Source organism: Myotis daubentonii, chromosome 9 (genome assembly GCF_963259705.1).
Source record: "Myotis daubentonii chromosome 9, mMyoDau2.1, whole genome shotgun sequence".
In the NCBI taxonomy this organism is placed as follows: Eukaryota; Metazoa; Chordata; class Mammalia; order Chiroptera; family Vespertilionidae; genus Myotis; species Myotis daubentonii.
The window spans coordinates 44,755,308-44,778,107 of record NC_081848.1 but is presented as its reverse complement, the minus strand read 5'-3'; the positions used below and the strand labels follow the sequence as shown (position 1 = coordinate 44,778,107).

General features: G+C 37.3%; 3 protein-coding genes across 3 annotated transcripts; 2 read left to right on the top strand and 1 right to left on the bottom strand.

Moving 5' to 3' along the window:
- Positions 1-1,861: 1,861 nt before the first annotated feature.
- Positions 1,862-2,806, top strand: LOC132242127 (olfactory receptor 52M1-like). Its single transcript, XM_059711043.1, has one exon. The coding sequence runs from the start codon at positions 1,862-1,864 to the stop codon at positions 2,804-2,806; it is 945 nt and encodes a 314-aa protein (XP_059567026.1).
- A 7,379-nt stretch (positions 2,807-10,185) lies between these two features.
- On the top strand, positions 10,186-11,130 carry LOC132242126 (olfactory receptor 52K1-like). The gene has a single exon (XM_059711042.1). It carries the CDS (start codon positions 10,186-10,188, stop codon positions 11,128-11,130), a length of 945 nt encoding a protein of 314 aa, XP_059567025.1.
- Positions 11,131-15,912: 4,782 nt separating this feature from the next.
- LOC132242125 (olfactory receptor 52A1-like) lies at positions 15,913-16,857 on the bottom strand. Its single transcript, XM_059711040.1, has one exon. It carries the CDS (start codon positions 16,855-16,857, stop codon positions 15,913-15,915), a length of 945 nt encoding a protein of 314 aa, XP_059567023.1.
- Positions 16,858-22,800: the final 5,943 nt, after the last annotated feature.

Sequence of the window (22,800 nt, the reverse complement as noted above, 5' to 3'; positions counted from 1 at the left end):
TTAATTCAGCAGAGTCATAGAAGAGATTCTTTTGACCGAGATACTACAAGAAAGCTGTAGTTTGAAAAGGGAAGAGATTATAAGGGAGGGAGAGGAAAATTACAATCATAAAATTATGTGAAAAAGGGCACAATTTCACAAAGAGCATGTTGTTTCTAAAGAATAATTAAAAGTTTGGCGTTACCTCATGGAGGGCATGGAAGGAGTACCTGGTGAAAAGAATGGTTTATTTTTTATACTAAATGCTAATTTGATCACATCATGCTTAAATGTTTTATTGGAGTCACATTATGTATGGAATAATGACCAGATCCCAATACTTAATTTCTTAAATTACTCTGTGAAAGATAGTGTACTAACTTGTTAACATGTATTAATTAACTTAATCTTCCCAACAACTTTTTGTTTTCTCCACTTCACACTTGAGAAAACTGGGGCAGGTGCGGGGGGGATATAATAAGTGTGAATAAGACAAATTAAACCTTATTATGGAAATAAATGCATTTATTTATTTATTTATTTGGAAATAAATTCCTTTAATAGAAGAACATAAAAAAAGCCTATGATGGAAATAAATATGATCACATGCAAGGGGGTGGGGGAGAAAGACAGAAGTGATAGCATTACTTATGATAGCTGATAATTTTCAAGAATTATTGAACTTTATTTACTCTCAATCAAATATCATAGTAACTCAAAGTAAATGATTACAAAACGGTCATTTAGTTGCATTATTTTTTCACCTAAAAATTAACATCTACAAAGATTCCAGATGATGTCCTTTTCATATTAGGATCACTAAGTATTACTTTCCTTCTTTAGTTTGTAAAAAAAAATATGAACTGAAATCACACTAATTACGTGTAAATCAAAAGAGATACCAAGTACATGCATCTCATTCACAAAATAAAAGTTAAGAACTAGGTACATAGGGAAATATACAGAAGAGGTAGTAAATTAACATTTTTAAAAAACTGAGCTTAAAATAAGTAGATATATAAGTTGGCAATGTTTCATAGAAAAGGGGGAAACTTAGTAGAGGCATGAGGCAAACCTCAGGTTTTGAAGACTTTTATGCAGAAGACAGGTAGGTCTATAAAAAGTATCACAGTAGGAAAGCGTTCATGGCTCCTCAGGTTTGGTTCTGTGACAGTATTAGGACATGTAATGGACTAAGAAATGAGTATCCATACTTAACTGTACTCACAAATCAGCTAGAAAATTATGTTTAAAAATGACTCTCAGATTCGTTTCATTTATAATATCAGACATTTCTATCAAAAGCTAATTTGGTCTTCTTAAATCAAAGTGTGAATTCAAAAAGTGATATTGAATTTTATTGTACACAGATAGTAACCATGTTGGGTTTTGTTTGTTTGTTTTAATATATTTTTATTGATTTCAGAGAGGAAGGAAAAGAGAGAGAGATAGAAACATCAATGATGAGAAAGAATCATTGATAAGCTGCCTCCTGTATGCCCCCTACTGAGGATCGAGTCCACAACCGGGGCATGTGCTCTTGACTGAAATCAAAGCCAGGACCCTTGAGTCTGCAGGCTGATGCTCTATCCACTGAGCCAAATCAGCGAGGGACATGTTGGATTTTTTGTTTTGTTTTGTTTCTAATAAATTGTGAGATTCATGACTTGGTTTATAGTAAGCCCTTTGTGTCTGGTTGCATAGTTTTTGCCTGGCTTTACTAAGTTCCCCGCCCCCCCCCCCACTATAAATTACAACCTTTTACGTTTAGGGTCTTCCAGATGTATTTTTCATTTGTTGCCAGACTTGGTGTGATGATCTTGGAAGATAACTTTTTTCCTAAAAAGGTTTCCATCTACAAAAGTCAGAGAGCAGCAGCACAATGGTACCAGCCAATAAATCTCAAACAGCTCCAAATACCTTCTTGCTGATGGGCATCCCAGGACTAGAGCACCTGCATGTCTGGATTGGGATTCCCTTCTGCTCCATGTACATAGTGGCTGTGGTGGGGAATGTGACCATCCTGGCTGTGGTGAGGGCAGAGCGAAGCCTCCATGAGCCCATGTTCCTCTTCCTGTGCATGCTGTCGGTCACTGACCTGGTCCTCTCCACGTCCACGCTGCCCCGCATGCTCTGTCTCTTCTGGCTTGGAGCCCATGACATTGCCTTTGATGCCTGCTTGGCCCAAATGTTCTTCATCCACAGCTTTACTGCCATGGAATCAGGCTTCTTTTTGGCCATGGCCATTGACCGTTATGTGGCCATTTGTCATCCACTGCGCCATAGCACCATTCTCACCCACGTTCACATCACTATAATGGGTATCATTGTGGTGATTCGGGGTGTAGCCTTCTTTTCTCCACATCCCATCCTGCTCAAACAGCTGCCCTACTGCAGGACTCGAGTCATTGCCCACACCTACTGTGAGTTTATGGCTGTGGTGAAGCTGGCGTGTGTGGACACAGGAGCCACCAAACGTTACAGCCTCAGTGTGGCCTCTATTATTGGTTCTTGTGATGGCTTTTTTATCGTCATCTCCTATGTTCTAATCCTCCATGCAGTCTTTCGTCTTCCATCACGGGAAGCAAGTCTTAAAGCTCTAGGCACATGTGGCTCTCATGTCTGTGTCATCCTTGTTTTCTACTCCACAGCTGTCTTCACATTCCTCACTCACCGCTTTGGCCACAATGTGGCCCCCCAGATTCACATCTTTATTGCCAATATGTACCTTCTGGTCCCACCTTTTCTTAATCCCATTGTGTATGGTGTTAGGACCAAGAAAATTCGAGACTATGTCCTTAGTTTTCTAAGGATAAAGTTTGCCTGATTGTGCTGAAATTATTTGCAGAGACAGTATCAGAACTTGAAGGGAAGAGTACAAATAATTTATTTCGTCTCATAATAAACATGATATTTTCTTCTGCTGAAATAAGACTTTTTATCAGATTTCAATGGGGAAGGGTCTTCCAGGTGTATTTTTCATTTGTTGCCAGGCTTGGTGTGATGATCTTGGAAGATAACTTTTGTCCTAAAAAGGTTTCCATCTACAAAAGTCAGAGAGCAGCAGCACAATGGTACCAGCCAATAAATCTCAAACAGCTCCAAATACCTTCTTGCTGATGGGCAAGAAGTTTCCCAATTCTAATGAAACTAGTAGGCACATTTCATTTTGTGTACATCTGAATTTTAGAGAGCTTACTTAGAACTTGATAAATTGGAAAGGGATTCCCTTCTGCTCCCTGCTGCTACTGACCTTCTGTTATGTGAGTGGAGGGTAATAGTGTATTGTCCAATAGGTAGTGATTAAAAAAGCAAAGAAACTCATAAGAACCTCAAAGGATTCCACAGGAACTGTTGCCAAATGAAAAATAATGATCACTCAATATTCTATAGAAGAATCAATATAATAAGATTCATGTCTTCTGAGTACAAGAAATACTTGCCTATTATTTTCATAAGAATAGAAATGTAGAAAAGTTCCACACTGCAATAATCGTGTTCACAGATTACTATAATAAAATAAAGCTTTATGAATTACCTTTCTGCTGTTTCTCCTGTCATATTTATGCACCCTTTGCACACTCTGTTTTGTTTGTAAAGACTCCCACCTTCATCCAAAAAATAAGTTTCTTTATATCTTCATGGTTTTACTTAGAATGCTTCCCTTTGTCCAGGCACCTTCTTATCTACAAAAAACTTAGTTATACTTCAAGGTACATTACCTATTTAAATTCCCCCAAGTTAGTAGAAATTTTATTTCCTCAAGTAAAACTAACTAAAAACTGTCCCTACCATTATTGCGAAAAATGTCACTATATATTGTAGTTAACCTGGTATGTCTTTTTACAATTAAATTGCACTGATTCTAGAGTCAGAGTGCCTGGATTCATCCTTTATCTCTGCCACTTACTTTCTGTATATCCAGTCACTTTCTGGGCCTTGTTGTCATAATTAATAAAATGGGGATCATAAGATTTCCTTCCCTATAGGAATTTTAAGGATTAAATGAGTGAAAGCATATAGGAAAGGCACTTATACTAGTGCCACATAGTAGACCTTAATAAACACTACCTAACTGGATCACCATAACAAGTGTAATTTTGCATGTTTATTATATGTTACACTTTGTCAGACATGTATGTACAATGTACAATGCAAGCATATATTATCATCATAATCATCAGAGTTTTAGTCGGATTTCATAGATGAGAAATTTGGACTCAGGGAGTTTAAATAATTTGCTCAATATCACATGTTGATTAAGTGGTGCTGCCTGAATTTAAATAAACACAAAAGTACTCAATCCCATACTTACGATAAAGACTATCTTCCATTTACTTTTTATCACTAATACCTCTCAGTATCTATGAACACATGAATTCAATGAATGCTTCTGAAGGAAGGAATGATTCTATAAGATGTTTGAATTTATGTGTCCTGTATGTTAGAACTCCTAACTATGTGATAGTTATAATTAAGATACTAGCTGAATTAAAATCATAAAGACTAGACTAATGATGATATTTTTGTAAGATAATGGAGAAAAATGACAATGACAGGAGGAGTAGGGACAGATCTCTCTTAGGCTAAAGAGAAGAGAATCATTATGGAAATGTAAACTTTGGGACTATTGCCATTATATTGGATATTTCCTGAAGATGAACTGCCAAGATAGACCCTTTGGCTGTATTTTCTTTTTATTTGGAGTACCATGAATTATGGAATTTAATTATAATACACTAGTGGCCCAGTGCATGAAATTCGTGCATGGGGCAGGGGGTGTCCCTCAGCCTGGCCTGCACCCTCTCTAATCTGGGACATCCTCTCACAATCCAGAACCATTGGCTCCTAACCACTCACCTGCCTGCCTGCCTGATTGCCACTAACCACTCTGCCTGCCAGCCTGCTTGCCCCAACTGTCACCCCCAACTGCGCCTCCTTGCCAGCCTGCTCACCCCCAACTGCCTCCCCGCACCAGCCTGATTGTCCCCAACTGCCCCCACCCTGCCGACCTGCTCACCTTCAGCAGACCCCTTGCCCCCCACTGGCCTGCTCACACCCAACTGCCCCCTTATCCCCTGCCTGCCTGCCCATCCTGCCAGGGCTCTGTGATCAATGCTGCGCAGTGGGAGGCCCTGCCCACCAGGCCTGGGCTCACCATTGATCCCCACCCACATGGAGGCCCTGCCCACCCTGCTGGGGCTCTGGGATCAATGGCAGAGCAGAGGCAGACGTTTCCCACCTGTGTGCACTCTGCCATTAATCCCCAGAAGGTTGCCGGAAAGATCTCCTGGTCTAATTAGCATATTACCCTTTTATTAGTATAGATTCCTTGACAATTATCAGAATTGTTTATATGTTACATTTGGAAAATAATATGAACTAAGGAGTTAATACTTATAAGCTATCTACCAATGGCTCTCAAATTTGAATGTTTAACAATAATAGTCACAAAACTAAATCTTCAAAAGCCCTGAATTAAATTCTAGTCAAATAAAAGAGATATGCAACTTGTTCATATATTCATACAATAAAAATCAATTTATGGAGTGGCTAAAATGTGCCAGATTGTGCTAAGTTCTGAGGAGAAGTGGGCAAAAGAGAATTTCATGTCTCAGGGAGTTTGTATCCTCATGGAAATGATATAATTGAGTGATATTCTAATGCATAAATGTACTGGATATTTACTGCTGTCAAGTAATAATTCTATAAGAGCACATAAGATAGGGCTTTTATCTGGTCTAGGAGAATTAAGTAAAGCTCCCTCAAAAATGGCATTTACTTAAATGCTGATTAACTAGCTAAAGAAAGAAAGAAAGGTCCTGAACGGGGTGATAATGTTACAGGGAGAGAGAACAGGATGTGTGAACATGTGTGGAGCTTAGGATAGGAAGGCGTATCATGCATTCAAAGGACTGAAGGAAATCCATTTCATGGGCTGGAATAGAGGGTGAAATGAAGAGTTGCTAAGTAAGGCTTGGGTAGTAGTGATCAGGGGTGTGTAGGGTGTGCTAATGATTCTCAAATTTATACTGAAAACTAGACAATGTCAATGTAAGTTCTATGCACAGGAGTGACATAATCAGGTTTGTGTATTAAAAAGATCCTTGTGGGCTTCTTGTCCAAGATGGAGGCATACGAAGACCCTGAATGCACCTCGTCCCAGGAACACAATGAATTTACACCTACAGACAGAGCAGCTCTGGCTGAAGAAGACCTGAGATCTGAATGTACAGCTTCTACAAAACAAATGACAGAGAGAGAGAGAGAGAGAGAGAGAGAGAGAGAGAGAGAGATCACTAACAGGTCTCCAGTCCCAGGGATTTACCTCTGGCAATTCCTACAGTTCCAACCCCCTCCAGCTTCAGCTCCACATCTGTGTGACTTGCCCTGGTACAACCTGAAACTCAGTCTCCCTTAAACTTGGTATTGTGCAATATTTTTTTTCTAAATCTTCTCTATTGCTCCTACTTTAATCTCAACTCTCTGTGTTTCTGTTATATAGTTTACTTACCAAACAATGGCTTTAATTTAGACTATTAAAATTTATTTTGTGCAGCCCTAACCAGTTTGGGTCAGTGGATAGAGCATCTGCCTGTGGACTAAAGGGTCCCAGGTTCGATTCCGGTCAAGAGCATGTACCTTGGTTGCGGGCACATCCCCAGTAGGGCGTGTTCAGGAAGCAGCTGATCTATGTTTCTCTCTCATCGATGTTTCTAACTCTCTATCCCTCTCCCTTCCTTTCTGTAAAAAATCAATGAAATATATTTAAAAAATAATAATAAATAAAATTAGCTTAGTGCATACATTTTCCCCCAGCTTTTTTGGATTATAATTGCATATAGGAAATTAAGACTTAATTTCATTTTGTTTTGCTTATGGAGCTGCCAAGGTCACAGGAAATTAAAACGTTTTAAACTATTGGTTTTGAAGCAAGCAATTTGTATATGATTATAACTGCACAATTTGTATATAATTATAACTGTAAACATTTCTGCCTTCTTTTATCCTAAGTTTCTTTAACTTCATATTAAATTATTCCTCAGCCCTTACTCTTCTCCTAGAGTACCTAAGCCATACGCGTCACCTCTCACAACACACACACACACACACACACAAATTAGTTCTACAATGCTCCCAAACACCTGCTTTCTTAAATTTTAAATTTATTGGGGTAACATTGGTTAATAACATTATATAAGTTTCAGATGTATAACTTCATAGTACAAACATCTGTATACTCCATTGTGTGCTCACAACCCAAAGTTTACTCTCCTTCTGTCCCTTTAACTACATGTGCTATCCTCAATAACTAGCTCTAGGCTTTGTTCCCCAGAATATTCAAGCCAAGTAAAACAATTTGCTAACAGAGAGGCCCCTAGAGACCCTGGAGGGAGGAGAGGAGGCAGTGACAAACCAGCATAAATCTACCTCCAGCTCAGACACTTCATCTTATTCTGGACATCAACAGATCTTGTCTGAACTTCATGTGGACAGTTACTTTGCTGGTCCCAGTCCCACTGTGGTCAGACTCACAACCATCTACAGGTACTATTCTAGGAAAAGGGAGAAGAAGAGGGAGGGACAAGAGTCGAAAACCCTGGGATGCAAATTCATGTAGGAAAAGGAGATTCCTAAATACCAAGCACCAACCCTTTCAAGTCCATGGTTGGGTTCTGCAATTTTTAGAATACCAGTGGCATTCTTTAGGAAAGAATAAGTATATTTCTAACTTTTACACCTAAATTGATGGTCTCTTTACTTGAAATTAATGTTGATATTGCTGTTGCTGGCAATTATTTTTGATAGCTCAGGCAAAAATTTACCATGTTGCTTAAAGTGCGAATAATATCCTATTGCCACCACCATCTGGGGAATTTTATCTACTGTATTCCTGATTGATGATCATTTAATTTCTACCTGATAATGAGCTTCTGGTCCCACTGGGTATCTTTTCTGTTTGAGTTTTTGATAGGGTTATTTCCCCTATTGAGCTAAAATGCACTTTTTAAAATTTTTTAGCATACTTTATTTGGTCAGGTATCTCTCTCTGGTGATACTAAATTCTTTTTTTCACTCAAGAATATAATGAATCTAAAAATATTTGAGGATAACATTACCAGGGTCATCAAATCTTTCAATTCAAGACTATTAATTTATCCTAGTTACAGTTCTTTCTAAGAAACAACAAAACAACACAAAAGAACAGTATGCCCTGGCCAGTGTGGCTCAGTTGGTTGGAGCATCATTTTCTGCACTGAAGGGTCACAGGTTCAATTCCCAATCAGGGCACATACCCAGATTGTGGGAGGCAACCAATCGATGTTTTCCTTTCTCTCTCCCTCTCCCATCCTCTCTCTATAAAAAATGGAAAAAAAAGATATCCTCGGGTAAGGATTAAAACAAATAAAACAACAAACAAACAACAAACAAAAAAGAACATTATTTTTTGCATCTTTCACTTAAACTTTGTACTTCATACTAAAAGAAGAAAATATTCAAAAAATTATGTCAAGAATATTGTATGTTTTATATAATGTTGGAATTCAATGATGGATTTAATCCTCATTACAATTTTAAGGTAAGCTTCATCCCACTTTTGATATGAAAAAATGAGGTTCAAAGGCTTAAACAATTTGTTCAAATTACATCTGAGTGTGTTCAAAATAAGTGGCAGGGCTGAGATTGTATCTCAAACATGTGTAATCTCAAAGATCTTGCTATTATCGCTATACCAAGTTAAATTCCAGGTGACCAACCTATCATTCAGCTATGCTGTGCCTTTTACCAAATGCGGTTGATACATGACATACCTGAACATATCAATTATATGATGTATATATGTGGGATTTTAGCAGATATGCCACTCTATTTTGGTGTTTAAACATTTAGAATAAATTAATTACCAAAAAAGATAAATAATTTAAGTTCATCAATAATTAAAACAAAATGACACAATATTAATATTACTGTACTTTTATTTTTAAAGCAACTTTCTGTTGTATTGTTTCATCCTAATTTCAGTTTAAGTTTTGTATATGGTTACAGGAAATGAAAATGTTTTAAACTTGATTTTGAAGCAAGCTATAGCAATTTGTATATAATTATAGTTGCAAACAGCTCTGCAACATTTTTTAAAATAAACTTTTAAGAATTATTTTAAACTTTTATTGAAAAATTTCTTTGATGTGATTCTTTTAAATATTATATAGTTAAACTATATCTAACAAAATCTGGAATCTAAACTTTAATAGTAAAATTTAATTGTAATCATATTAATAACAAAAAAGCTGTATTTCTATTCCTTTATTTTATTTACTATATACTTTTTTGTTTTTGTTTTTTTACTTTTAATCTGTTAAATATACTATTTAATCTATAACATCAAATAATTTGTAAATATGAATTTCTGTTCAAAATAATTATGTAGGTCAAAATGTTCAGCAAATACAGTAGTCTTATTTCTATGGAAATATGTATTACAATTAATCACTGAACTATGCTCCCCATACAAAACCACATGAATTCACATATATATGCCACCCCATTAAACTTTACTTTTACCCACTCCCCTACCATGCTTTAATACTAAAATACTGGAACTTTAATACTAAATTATTATCTATTGAGGCTTTTTTTGGATTCCACCTTTGTCATCCAAAATACTTGTTATTTCTCCAGAATTGTGTCAGGTGTAAGATCAGCAGGTTTCTGAGGTTCTTTGTAAAAATCAACAAATACTCCAGAGAATCCCAAAGCACCACAGCCAATCTCAAGAGTTTAGGACCCTGGGATGATAAAAATCAGCTTCCTCATCTTGAGTGAAAGCCATTATTTCTAGCTTTTACCGATAATGTTGAAAATGTTGGGTCTCTTGCCAGGCCCTGCTATCTGAGAAAAAAATCCTATAGGATCTCACACAGTGAATATTAAGTGGGATCAGAGCCACAATCTAAACTATGGAGTTGATATGTCTTTATTGAGAATTAATCCCTGAGACTATTTCTTCCTCTTACAGCCTAGGATTATCTTCTCTCTCACCACAAGTTGCAGAAGCATTTATTTGATCATTAGTTGGCATAATTTAATTATGACTGCCACCATAAAGTACTACCCAGTATTTTAAATGGAAACATACACTGATTTCAAAATGTCCCTTGTTTCTTTCTCCTCAGGAATCAGCCCTTGGAGGAGCTCAGGGTAGGGATGTCCTCTTGCAACCGCTCCATTCCTCAGCCCCTGACATTTGTCCTGGCTGGAATTCCTGGCCTGGAATCTTCCCATGGCTGGTTCTCTGTGCCTTTCTTCTTGGTCTTTGTCATTACAGTCATTGGCAATGCCACCATCTTATGCATCATCCGAGTGGAGAAGAGTCTTCATGAGCCCATGTTTCTCCTCCTGGCCATGCTATCAGTTGTTGACCTCTCCCTGGTCAGTGTCACTGTGCCCCGCATGCTGGGGATCTTCTGGATGAATGCCAAAGAAATCAGCTTCAATGCTTGCCTCACCCAGATGTTTTTCATTCCTTCCTTTTATGTCATGGAGTCTGGGATCCTCCTAGCCATGGCTTTTGACAGATTTGTGGCTATCTGGCACCCTCTGAGATACGCAACTATCCTTGCTAACAACATGCTTGTGAAGATGGCACTGGCTGTCCTGGCAAGGGCAGTGGCAGTGCTGACCCCAGCACCCATCCTAGCAAAAAGACTGGAACGCTTCCAAACTCACGTCATTGCTTACTCCTACTGTGCCTACATGGCTGTGGTGCGGATAGCCTGTGGAGACACCTCTGACCACATTGTCTATGGCCTCATGGTTATCGTAGCATCTGTGGGGCTTGATCTGTGTTTTATCAGTCTGTCATATGGACTGATCCTTCATGCTGTCTTTCGAATACCCTCTTGGGAGGCACGGGGCAAAGCTCTTGGCACATGTGGCTCTCACCTTTGTGTCATTGCTCTCTTTTATTCTCCTGTTGTCTTTTCTGTTCTGGCCCAGATTTTAGGCTATCATATGGCTCCCCATCTACAGATTATCATTGACAATCTCTATTTCCTGGTGCCTCCCATGATCAACCCTTTGATATATGGAGCTCGGACCAAGCAAATGCGGGAGTGGGTGCTTCGGATCCTGCGCTGTCGAGGAGACTGAGGTTGATACCTGAGGTAGACAGGGACCTGGGATATGGAGCTGGAAATCATGTTAGGTTGGAGGTAGAGATAAAGCATGCCATATTGGGGCTTCATGGGAAAAGGAAAAACTAAAGCAAGAGGAGGACTTAGTGTGGGAATGTAATTGAGACATGTTCTTTTCATCAGAATATTGTTGTTGGGAAACCCTCATGACCAGAAACCTCTTCAAAGGCTGATGTAAGTAATAACATAGGAAAACACATTGTTTTTAATTTTATTGTTTATCTGATCACATTACATAACATAAATTGGAAGCACATTATTTCAAATGGGGTAACAATGAATTTAGGTATCAAGACCTCTGAGCAAAATATTTATCCTAAGATTATTTTTATTTAATGATTTTTCTTTCACATTTATGGAATTATATAATATGGAAAGTAATCCTAATGGAAATAAATATGTATTAATGTCCATGCTTATGTCAATAAGTAAAGATCTTTTATGTCTGAAGGGTTTTAATAGAGAAGATTCTTCTTTAGAGAGTTACTATTAGTGTCAAAATCTGGAACCAATATATAGTAGACTGAATTTGATAGGAAAGCATCGGGGGAGGAGGGAGAGAACCTAAATCTACCCTTTCTCTAGCTTCACATTTTTCCTTCTACATACCTATATTTGTTTTCACAAATTTAAGTCACCCAAATCTGTATCTTAAACCATGAATGATGTCTGTGTTCCAGAGAACACATTATAACAGCCTTGTGAACCACTCTTCACATGCATCTTAAGCTTAAGTCTTTCTAAACTAAGCTTTTAATCTCTGTGTCAGCTAGATTACCCCTCTATGTTCCCCATTTTTGTTCATTTGAATTGAGTTAAATTAAGTTTAAAACCTTGATTTTCTTAATTATTTTATTTTCTTCCCTTCATCCAAACAATCACCAAGATTTCTCTGTACATTTCCACTATATTTTTTTCTGTCTTGGACTTTATCACTTATGATTTCTGTACTGTAAAATTCTTCTAACTAATTTTCATATATCCAATTTCTATCATATCAAAGTTGTTATTAACTCTGCAACTGGAGTTGTATTCCCAAATATCTTCTTTTGTCTACTTAAAATCTTCAGCAGCCTAATTCTCAAGATAAAGTCTTAACTTCATAGCATGGCATCCAAGTAATTGCATGACTTAACTCCAGTCTGCATTTCCAGGTAGTTTATTTTTGCTAAATCACAATATAAGCATCAATTTGGCGAAACGTACTGCTTTATTTGTAAAGATGCTGCACATCCCTTGCTACTTTAGCTCATTCTTTGTGCTACTTGGGAGGCATTTTCTCTTGATCTTTCTTAGTCAAAACCCTTCCCATCTCAAGAGACACTTTCTTCAATTTATTTTCCTTAATGCCTGTCTTCACATGACACCAACCTGTCATTTTCTGTACTGCGAGACACTTTAGGTTTCTTTGACATTTATTTGTGCATGATCTGAAATGGACTTCAGATATTAATCTGCATGCCTTGCCATTCCTTTTACACTGACATTTCTTGAAAGGCATGGGCCATGCCCATAAATTGACTTTTGCACTACACATAAGCAGATCTTAAAATCTTGTCTTAGTTTTTTAAAAATGCTATTAAACACCAGATCATAAACCAAGGGATATTTGCATGTAAATTATGACCATCTCCCTATCCCTAAAGTTCATAATCTAGATATCCCCAGCTCTACCTGAAACAAATATGACACAGGCGATATTTATTTCATACACTTATACACAAATATACATGCTTTTTATTCCACATGCTTGTGCCAGGCTTAGGCTTGCAGAAGGAGCTTTCTTTTGTTAGCCCTTGCTGAGTTAGAGCCCTATTTCTTAAGGAACCCTTTCAACATACCTCCAATCATCTTATTTGTTTATAAACATCACTGTTTCTTCCTCTCTCTCTAACCACTACCATACTCATGTTTATACATATTTATACATTCAAAAAAACATGTGTGCGTACATATATCTGATGTACATATCAATTATATCCATAAATATACAAAAACACTATTAACCTTTTCACAGTTTGGCTGGACCAATTTTAAGATACATAAATTGACTCAAATACATTAATAACTCCTCTCAGAATGCTACAACTGAAAGGTTCAGAGTTGGATCCTGGTCGCACAAAATTGACTCAAGGCTCAGTGTAATCAAAAAGATATTTATTCAAGGCACCTGGGTGCAGGTGAATTGTGTCTAAGAAAGGAGTCAGTGGTGAATGGGGAGGGAGCAGGCTTTTTATGTACTCAGGGGGAGCTGCAGACGGGGCTTCAGCTGACAGTCCTGTCTGGGACCTGGCCCCCAGCTGTAGTTTTACGGCCTTGCCCTTTTTCCTTCTGCTGGTGCCCGCTGTCCTTGCTTCTGGGGGCTGTTTAGGAGTTATGAACTTCAGAAATTTCTGTAAAATAACCACTCAAGGGGAGCATGCTTGTGCAAGGCTTAGGCTTGCAGAAGGAGCTTTCTTTTGTTAGCCCCTGCTGAGTTAGAGCCCTATTTCTTAAGGAACCCTTTCAACAACCACATGCTCTTTATCAGCTTTTAGGGCTCATCTTAGGCAACACTTCCTCCTTCCCTAACCTCCTGCCTCTTTTTATTCTGTATTCTGTGTTACATTCATTTCAATGGTCTCCAATGTCCCCTCTCCTTTGTCAATCATAACACATATCACACAATATGACAATTGCCTATTTGCATAATCTTCTTCTACATTAAAATGAGTATTTTGTTTTTACTTGTTTTCATAGTACCTAGAATTTCCATGGCATATAATATAAGTTTAATAAAGATGTGTTGAGTAGGTCAAATAACTTCTCTGGTGAAGCAGCACAAATATAAAAGAATGCGTGAACTTATACATTTGGCTTATATGCTAAAAATAAAAGAAAGGAAGTAAAAATGACAGGACCAAAAGAAAGGAGGACGAGAAAGGACAGACAGAGAAAGGGAAGAAAGGGGAGGAAGGAGGGAGGAAAGAAACATTGCGTTTGATTGGCCAACATTCTTCTCTATCGAGGGATACTTTCTTAGTGAAATCTCTTCAACTCCATTTCTGAACATTATGTAGGACATGTTCTTTCAACTTCAGTGGGCCAGTGTGTTCCCTCAAATGCAATTCCCCTTCCCAATCATTATGATTGCCTTTTGCTATGTAGCAAACAAAACATGTGTGGTGTTGACTGGGCTCATTTTATATTCTCACTTTATGTCTTCACATGGTTGCATGACACAAAGGGGCTGTGTCTGGATTCTCAGAAGGCTCTTAATCAGGGACATCATTCACTAGGCTTCTTCACTGACAAGCCGGGTGCTTCATACTCCTTCCCTGGGCTCTCCCCCTAAAATTAGCCCGGGTTTCTTATCTGGTGTTTCGAGGCTTCAAAAGATAAAAGCAGAAGCTATGAGGCTAGATACGGTCTGTATCAAATGATTCTTTTTATTTTGAGCGGTCACTATCCTTTTCAGTTTAACCTGGCAGTATTTTTGAATAATAAGGAATCTTAAAACATGCATACTGGTTTTCCAGAGGCCAGTTCTTACTTTAAGAGTGTATCAGGTTCAACTGAAGTGTCAGCCTGCTCCACCCAGAGAAGCACACTTTGTGAGAATCAATGGAAATGAGCCTGAGCTACTGGAACCCACTCCCCATAAATTCTTGGCATGATGAGTGTCAAAAACAAACCTCTGTACTAATAAAAATGTTTTCCTTAATTGAGTTGAAATGTGGTGTTCCTTCCCCCACAAAAAAAATAATTAAAGAAAACTTTGTGTCCTAAAAAAGAAGAGGAGATAATGCCTAGAAAAAAGTAAATGAGAAACCATTTTATGTTCAAACTCAGAAATATCATAAACCTGTATGGTTTTTCTGAGTCCTACTTGACTCATCTTTTTCTATACATCTTATTAGATGTGGTACTCTCAACATTTTCTTGAAATGTTCATTAGATATATATTTTTTTTATTTTCTGCATTTAAAAAGTTGATAGTTTTGTCAATTGTTCCACCACCACAAAGCACAGATCCCTGTATTCTCTGGTACACAGTAACAATATTGTCACTCTATTTAAACCAGAGGTTCTCAACCTGTGGGTCGCGACCCCTTAGGCAGTCGAACAACCCTTTCACAGGGGTTGCCTGAGACCATCCTGCATATCAGATATTTATATTACGATTCATAACAGTAGCAATTACCATTCATTACAGTTATGAAGTAGCAACGAAAATAATTTTATGGTTGAGTCACAACATGAGGAACTGTATTTAAAGGGCCAGAAGGTTGAGAACCACTGAGTTAAAGCCTTCATTAACATTGGTACCCTTTAAGCTTCTGTCCATCTACTCTCAAAGTAAATGCTGCATGCTTTAGACCTTTGTTACTGCAAAATCAAACTCTTCAACATTTGTTCCTTATATTTAAATATTTTTGTGTAATACAACAACCCAACATTTGGTGGCAATAAACAACAGCTTATGCTTTTTTATTTTATTTTTTTCTCAAAGTTCTATTGATTGCTTGGCCCCAGCTGTAAAGTTCTCCCTGGGAGCCCTTCAAGCAGTTGCTAATAGTATTTGAAGAAGAATCCAGGTCTGGATAAAAGGCTTCTTTTCCTCTCAGATGTCAGGCACTGAGTCCTCCTCCACCACTGATTCTTGTACATAGTGCACATGTATACATAGTGCAAGGAGTTTTCATCTTAAACAAATAAATACATATATTTCCTATTTCTTAATATTTTTGGATCACTCTTAGGTGTCAGGCTTCAGAATACAAATCTGTTCAACCCGCCTGCGAATCTCTTTGGTCTTCACACCATAGACAATGGGGTTAAGGGCAGGGGGCACAAGAAGATAGATGGTAGACAATAGGATATGGACATAGGGTGACACATGTCCAAAACGGTGGCTGAAGAAGGAGAAAAAGGCAAGAATATAAAACTCCAGGAAGACAAAAATATGGGCAGTACAAGTGTTGAATGCTTTAAGTCGTGCCTCTTTCTGGGGAAGATGAAAAATAGTTTGAAAAATGAGAATGTAGGAGATGAAGACAAAGATCATGTCAAATCCCAAAATTGCAAAAGCTACAAAGAGCCCATATGATTTGTTAATATGGACATCTTCTGCAGCCAGCTTGACCACAGCCATGTGCTCACAGTAGGAATGGACAATAACCACAGACTGGAAAAGTTGCAGTCGTTTAAGTAGAATGGGTAAAATCCCAACAAGCACCGTTGCCCGGATTGCCACCATCAGTACCAACTGAACTAGAAAGAAAGGTGTGAGGATGGATGTGTGCCTCAAAGGATTACAGATGGCAACATAGCGGTCAAAGGCCATGGCCAACAGGATGCCAGATTCCATACCCTGCAAGGCATGAATGAAGAAGAGCTGAGTAAGGCAAGCATCAAATGCCATGGAACAAGAGCCAAACCAGAAGATGGCCAACATCTTTGGAGCAATGGCTACACAGAGACCTAGGTCAGTGGCTGCCAGCACTGCCAGGAAGATGTACATGGGCTGGTGAAGACTGCGTTCCGTAGGAATGATGATTAACAAGAAAATGTTCCCTAGCAGAGACACTAGGCATAAACCCAAAAAGGGAAATCCAATCCAAAACTGCACATGCTCTAGTCCAGGGATCCCAATCAGGATCACTGTCTTTGGGTTCAGATATGACATGTTGGTCGATTCCATCAGGTTGACAAATCCTTTCCTCACTGACAGCATTACCTATTCAGAGAAAAAATTATGGATAGGAAGAAAGAAGGAAATTTTCCTCACCATTTCTCCTAAAGCATGAAAAACATAATGAAAAGGTGGCCACGTAACTTTGAATCTTTGGGAATCCATTTAAGTCAGTATCAGAATAGAATGCTTGGATATCTTTTTCCAAAGTCAATGTGGGTGTTTGTGGGTGAGGAAGGTAAATACAGTGTTTATCACCTAGAAATTGTAGAAATGTAAATTATGATTCTAGCAGCATTGATCTTGCTGGTTAATGAAGTGTTCTCGGGTGGTATCACAGATGATTACCTTTTTTTTTTTTTTTTTTGTCTATATCCACCTCCTAACTTCAGACACACTTCAGATTAGGCAAAATTTCTCTGTGACACTTAAAATGGTGAACTAGGTCCATAATTTCATAGCCTTGTTAATTTTGTTCAAAGCTCAGATCCCCAGCTAGTGGCAGCCTTTCCAAATCTTTCCATTTTCCCTAGAATAGGAATCAAAATACCTCCCCACAAATTTAACAAATTGACTCTCAGATGAGGGAGTGAAGAAGTTTGTTCTTTCAGCAAATATTGGTTGATATGCCTATGTGCAGGCTCATTATCCCGGTTCTTGGAAGTGATCTGGAGTTAGTTTTATCCATAGTAGAGGAACATATTCGATTTAGTAAGATAATTATGGTCTGCTCGATTTAACAGTGGTTGTGTAACAGAAGGGGGTAGAAGGTGATGTAAGTACTCAAAGATCTTATATGAGACAAAAAGTTGAGAAGATAGGAAAAAAGTCAGTTGAGTTAAAGGCACAATCAATTAGGATAGAATAATAACACATATAAACTGACCTATTGGCTAAACCCTGTAGCTTAAATATATTGATGATATCAATGTGTTTCATATACAAAAGGGTAGGGTTGGCTATGGGCCATGCTACTATTTATAATGAAGTTCAACATAACAAAGGTGCTTTCTTTCATTTTAATGCTATGAGTTGGCAATAAAAATAAATTGAAATGAAATTTCTTATATCGTTTCACTTCATACTCACTTCAAACTTCTGATATTTTTATAACATTTCAACTTTTTCCTTAGAAATCTATTCACTAAAGCTTAAGAAACTTTATATACCCCTTTTTCTTTTTCATTAACCATTCTACAAGCTTAACATCATTCAAAAGTTTTATCTTCTTTATGATTTTGTCATAGCCAAATACATTGAATAGGGAGTACCACTGTAAATGGGACTTTGTATATTTTTCTTTAAAGGGAAACTAGAGGGATTACTGCTGTAAAATTATAGAAAAAAATTAACAGGTTCACAGTCAGTAGGAATATATACACTTGGGTATAACTTTAATGTCCCCAATGTAATAAAATACTTTAAAAGTTGATGAAGAGAAGGAGATTTTGTTATGTGAGCTTTAGTAGCTACGTTCATCAATAAACTATATCTAAGGCAATAAAGAGATATATACTAAAACAATTATAAATTTTTTGAAAAGAAATTCCCTTTGCTGACCATATAAAATGAGATTAGGAAAGGTGGTTTCTCTAGAAGTGACGGTAATAAATATGGATATATGTTGTTATTGTGACATGAACAGACAAAGGTCATAGCTTTGATATATAAAAGATGATATATCCTACATGGTTATTTATAAATTGTCTGACAATGTAAGAATAAAAGTAAAATTTAGCTCCAAGTACACAATTACAGATGATAATGAATTCATCAAATTACTTTTCTTCTATATAGAATAGTTTGTGTATTATATAACATATAAATTAATATTAATTATATAATATATGTATATATTATATAATATAAAGTATATAACATACTATTTTATATAAGTATATAATATAAAATATATAACATTATTTATATAAATATATAATATATCACCTTATATATGTATATATGTATATATGTATATATGTATATATGTACATATCATATATATGTATGTAATTTTTTGTATATTGTTGTTTTTGACATCTTAAAACACCTTTCTCCCTGGGGAGAGACTGCCCCTCCTTATCTGTGCTAGAATATTCTTAGAGATAGCAAAGGTCCCAGCCAGGAGCATAGCTGTGCTGTGCAAACAAACCAATCCATACCCCCTTTATCTGTCCAAGCACTCCAGGAGGCAGTAGTCATCTGTCTTAATCATTCTAGGTACCAGGCAAGTAGAAGCCACTCCTATACTCAAAGTCCATCCAAATTATTCAGACTAGCTAATCCTAAAGTGTTCACCCTTCTCTACCTTGCCTTTGCTGTGGACACCCTAGGAAAGGCCTTGGCTTAAGCACTTTAACTCCCCCACCCCCATCTCCTCCTTGTGTCTCAACCCCATCCCCATCACCCTATCACCTTGGTGGTTTTTATTTGCTCCTGCAAGGCCTGCTGTGCCTCCTGTCTTTAGGACCTGTTGGTTTAGTGACCTTATTTTCCTAAGCCTTTCCTCTGTCTTTTCTTGTGGCTGCATCTGACTGATTTCCCATAAAAAACAAACCAACCAACCAACAACAAAAAGCCAGTATTTAAAATCATGGGATAGGAATTTAGAAATATAATATAATTTAATGCTGGATCTACGCATTTATCTCACATGGAATCTTGTTCACATTTTTTTTAGCCTATGTAACTATACATGGGAATAATAATATTAATTAATAATTGAATTATTGGAAGGGCTAAATAAGTTTATACATGAAAAATTCAGTGCAAAGTATGGAAGAAAGTATTTGCTTAATTTTTGGTAGCTAGTGTTTGTCAGAACTTTTAGAGAACTTTTGTGGAGACAGAGACACATTACTACCTTCTTAAGGACGTCTACAACAAAATTCAGAAATGAGGAAATTTTCTGAAGAAAAGATCAAAAATCCATGAGATGATGAAAATTCTGGAACAGAATAACTGTCCTCAATTTGATCTATATGACTGGACATTCATGTAGCAGATGAAATGACCTCTAGTGATGTGGAGACCTTGGTAGAGTCAACATACTAGTATTTCACTTATTTAAATTGATTTAGCCACTTCACCTGAAAAATAATCATATTCCCCGTAAAAGTCTTACTTGGTAGATGGAAAACATGTAAATAGGGAAAGCAGTTTTCTGAAAGTGTTTAGATTTTTAAAAATAGCTTCTAAGACATCCAAAGCAGGCATTTTATGCAACTTGTCTTTCTATGGTAATCAGATCAGCAAGTATTATTGCTGGACTCCTTGAAAGAGAAAGAAAAAGGAATAAAAAGAAATCTTAAGTGGAAATGGAGACAGGGTAAAGTAAGAAACAAGAGACAAAAGAAAAAGAAAAAAAACACAGGCAGAAAAACAAACAAATGAGGTTTTAATGCCCTAGATAAAGAATAGACTGTATTTCAGGGGACAGGATCTGAGTTGTAGTTATAGCAGCAACAAGACCAGACACCAAAGCTCTTTAAGTAACAGGATGCTTCTAGCTTTGACTTATATTTTTTAAAGTTCTCCTGCTCAAACTGCAAACACACACTTTCCAATAAACTAAGCAATATTAGAGCTACTTTGTAGGAAAACTTTAGAAAAGGAAGCTGAAACCTTATTTTCATCTTGCTCTGCCACTAATTAACTGGAATGTGCCAGTTCTGAGTTTTCTTCAAATATAATTAAGAAGATAGTAATAGATCATCTTTGCATCTCTTCTATCGCTAAATGACATGAGTATAATCTATCTTCTTATAACTTGCATAAGAAGGAAAAAGGTGACATGCCAAAGGAAAGTTTGTGACTGAGAGATGCAGGATCAAGATTATTTAATTCAATGCACTTTCCACTTCTGTCAAATTTGCTGCAATTAGCCTGGCCAGTGTGGGTCAGTAGTTGAGTGTCAACCTATGAACCAGGAGGTCACGGTTCAATGCCTGGTCAGGGCACATGCCGGGTTGTGGGCTCAATCTCCAGTGTGGGGCCTGCAGGAGGCAGCCAGTCAATGATTCGCTCTCATCATTGATCGTTCTATCTCTCTTTCCCTCTCCCTTCCTCTCTGAAATCAATAAAAAAATATTTTTAAAAATTTGCTGCATTTAGAAACTCTAAGCAGTACACAGGCCCCAATTCATGGAGAAGAAACTTACCCAGAAAAACAGATAGCTGGCTAGAATGTAGAATCAGTGGATGGAAGAGCCCTTTTCTGCCAGGCTTTGGATTCTGAAAGGTATTAGCTACTAAGTGTCTTTCATGGACTGTCATTAGCTGTTGCTTTTCTTGGCTTTAGAATCTTATCTGATCCCAGTGCAATTTTCAGACTTTGCCCTAGAGAGGTCATTACACTGCTGAAACCCAGCTCTCTTTTATGGGAAAAAGAAAACCCTTGCTTGAGGGCAGGTAGCCAGGAAAAACTTAGTACCTCTGAGTTGATTCCAAGAAATAAGAACCAAGAAATCTCAAATTATGGGTCACTTTCAGATATATATATATATAATATATATTTATGTAATTTTTTTGTATATTGTGGTTTTTGACATCTTAAAACACCTTTCTCCCTGGGGAGAGACTGCCCCTCCTTATCTGGGCTAGAATATTCTTAGAGATAGCAAAGGTCCCAGCCAGGAGCATAGCTGTGCTGTGCAAACAAACCAATCCATACCCTCTTTATCTGTCCAAGCACTCCAGGAGGCAGTAGTCATCTGTCTTAATCATTCTAGGTACCAGGCAAGTAGAAGCCACTCCTATACTCAAAGTCCATCCAAATTATTCAGACTAGCTAATCCTAAAGTGTTCACCCTTCTCTACCTTGCCTTTGCTGTGGACACCCTAGGAAAGGCCTTGGCTTAAGCACTTTAACTCCCCCACCCCCATCTCCTCCTTGTGTCTCAACCCCCGTCCCCATCACCCTATCACCATGGGTAGTCACCATGGAATATATAACGTCTTCAATAAAAGACATATTTGCCTTAAGCAAGCCTTGTTCACTGTTTCTGTGAATCTAGTTTGACATGCCTTTGAAATGCCTCCTTTCAAACCCCTCCTACTAAAGCATGACCCTGAGACTCATATTCTTAACTGGTTTATAATCCAATCTCCACTTTGCTTTCATCCACCTACATGCAATCTTCCTTATGCTCCCTCCTGAACCTCAAATGCATAAAAGAAACTGCAAAGTATTATTCTCCAAAGCACATTTCTCAGTCTGTTGAGATCTTGCTTCCAGGCATATTCTCTCTTTGAAATGAATAAATATTAATTAAAATTCTCTACAGATTTGACATTCTAATGTCGACAAATGTTTTTGTTGGAACATCTCTAACAATGAGACACAGAGAAGACATTGATCAAATGGGCCTTCTAGGTTCCTCACTATATCTATCGCACACTAGTTCATATTAAACTATCGTTATCTATGATGACAGCTTCCTTGCTGGAGCAGGTCTCTAAATACTTTCAGGCAGTTAAGGGGAAGGTCAGTGGTTTTTCCTGAATCTTTTATTTCTTAAAAATAACTAGTTTAAAATAACCAGTATCTCACAGAGGTATATTTTGGGTTGGAAAACTCTGTTCCTCTTCCATGGTGTGAGGTTGGAATCAAGGTTAATTTTTTCCCATATGAATATTTCATTTACTCAGCATCATATATTGAATAGAAAAAAGGTGTTATTCTCTACTGCATCTTATAGCATATTTATCATATTCAGATAACTGTTCATATATGATCTATTTTCAATTTTATATATTTTACATTAATCAGTTCTTTTTATGTCAAGACTATAGTAAAATAATGAATATAGAAGTTCATGTGTGAGATTTAGTGTTTTTTATCAAGTTTACTTAGTATAGTAAATCATTACCTAGTAGGTTCCCTGGCTGGTGGGGCTCAGTTGGTTGCAGTGTCATCCTATACATCAAAAGGTGGTGGGTTTGATTCCTGAT

Bases quoted from the DNA above. Each gene is read 5' to 3' on its own strand.
- LOC132242127 (XM_059711043.1), top strand. From the start codon at position 1,862: ATGGTACCAGCCAATAAATCTCAAACAGCTCCAAATACCTTCTTGCTG.
- LOC132242126 (XM_059711042.1), top strand. From the start codon at position 10,186: ATGTCCTCTTGCAACCGCTCCATTCCTCAGCCCCTGACATTTGTCCTG.
- LOC132242125 (XM_059711040.1), bottom strand. From the start codon at position 16,857: ATGGAATCGACCAACATGTCATATCTGAACCCAAAGACAGTGATCCTG.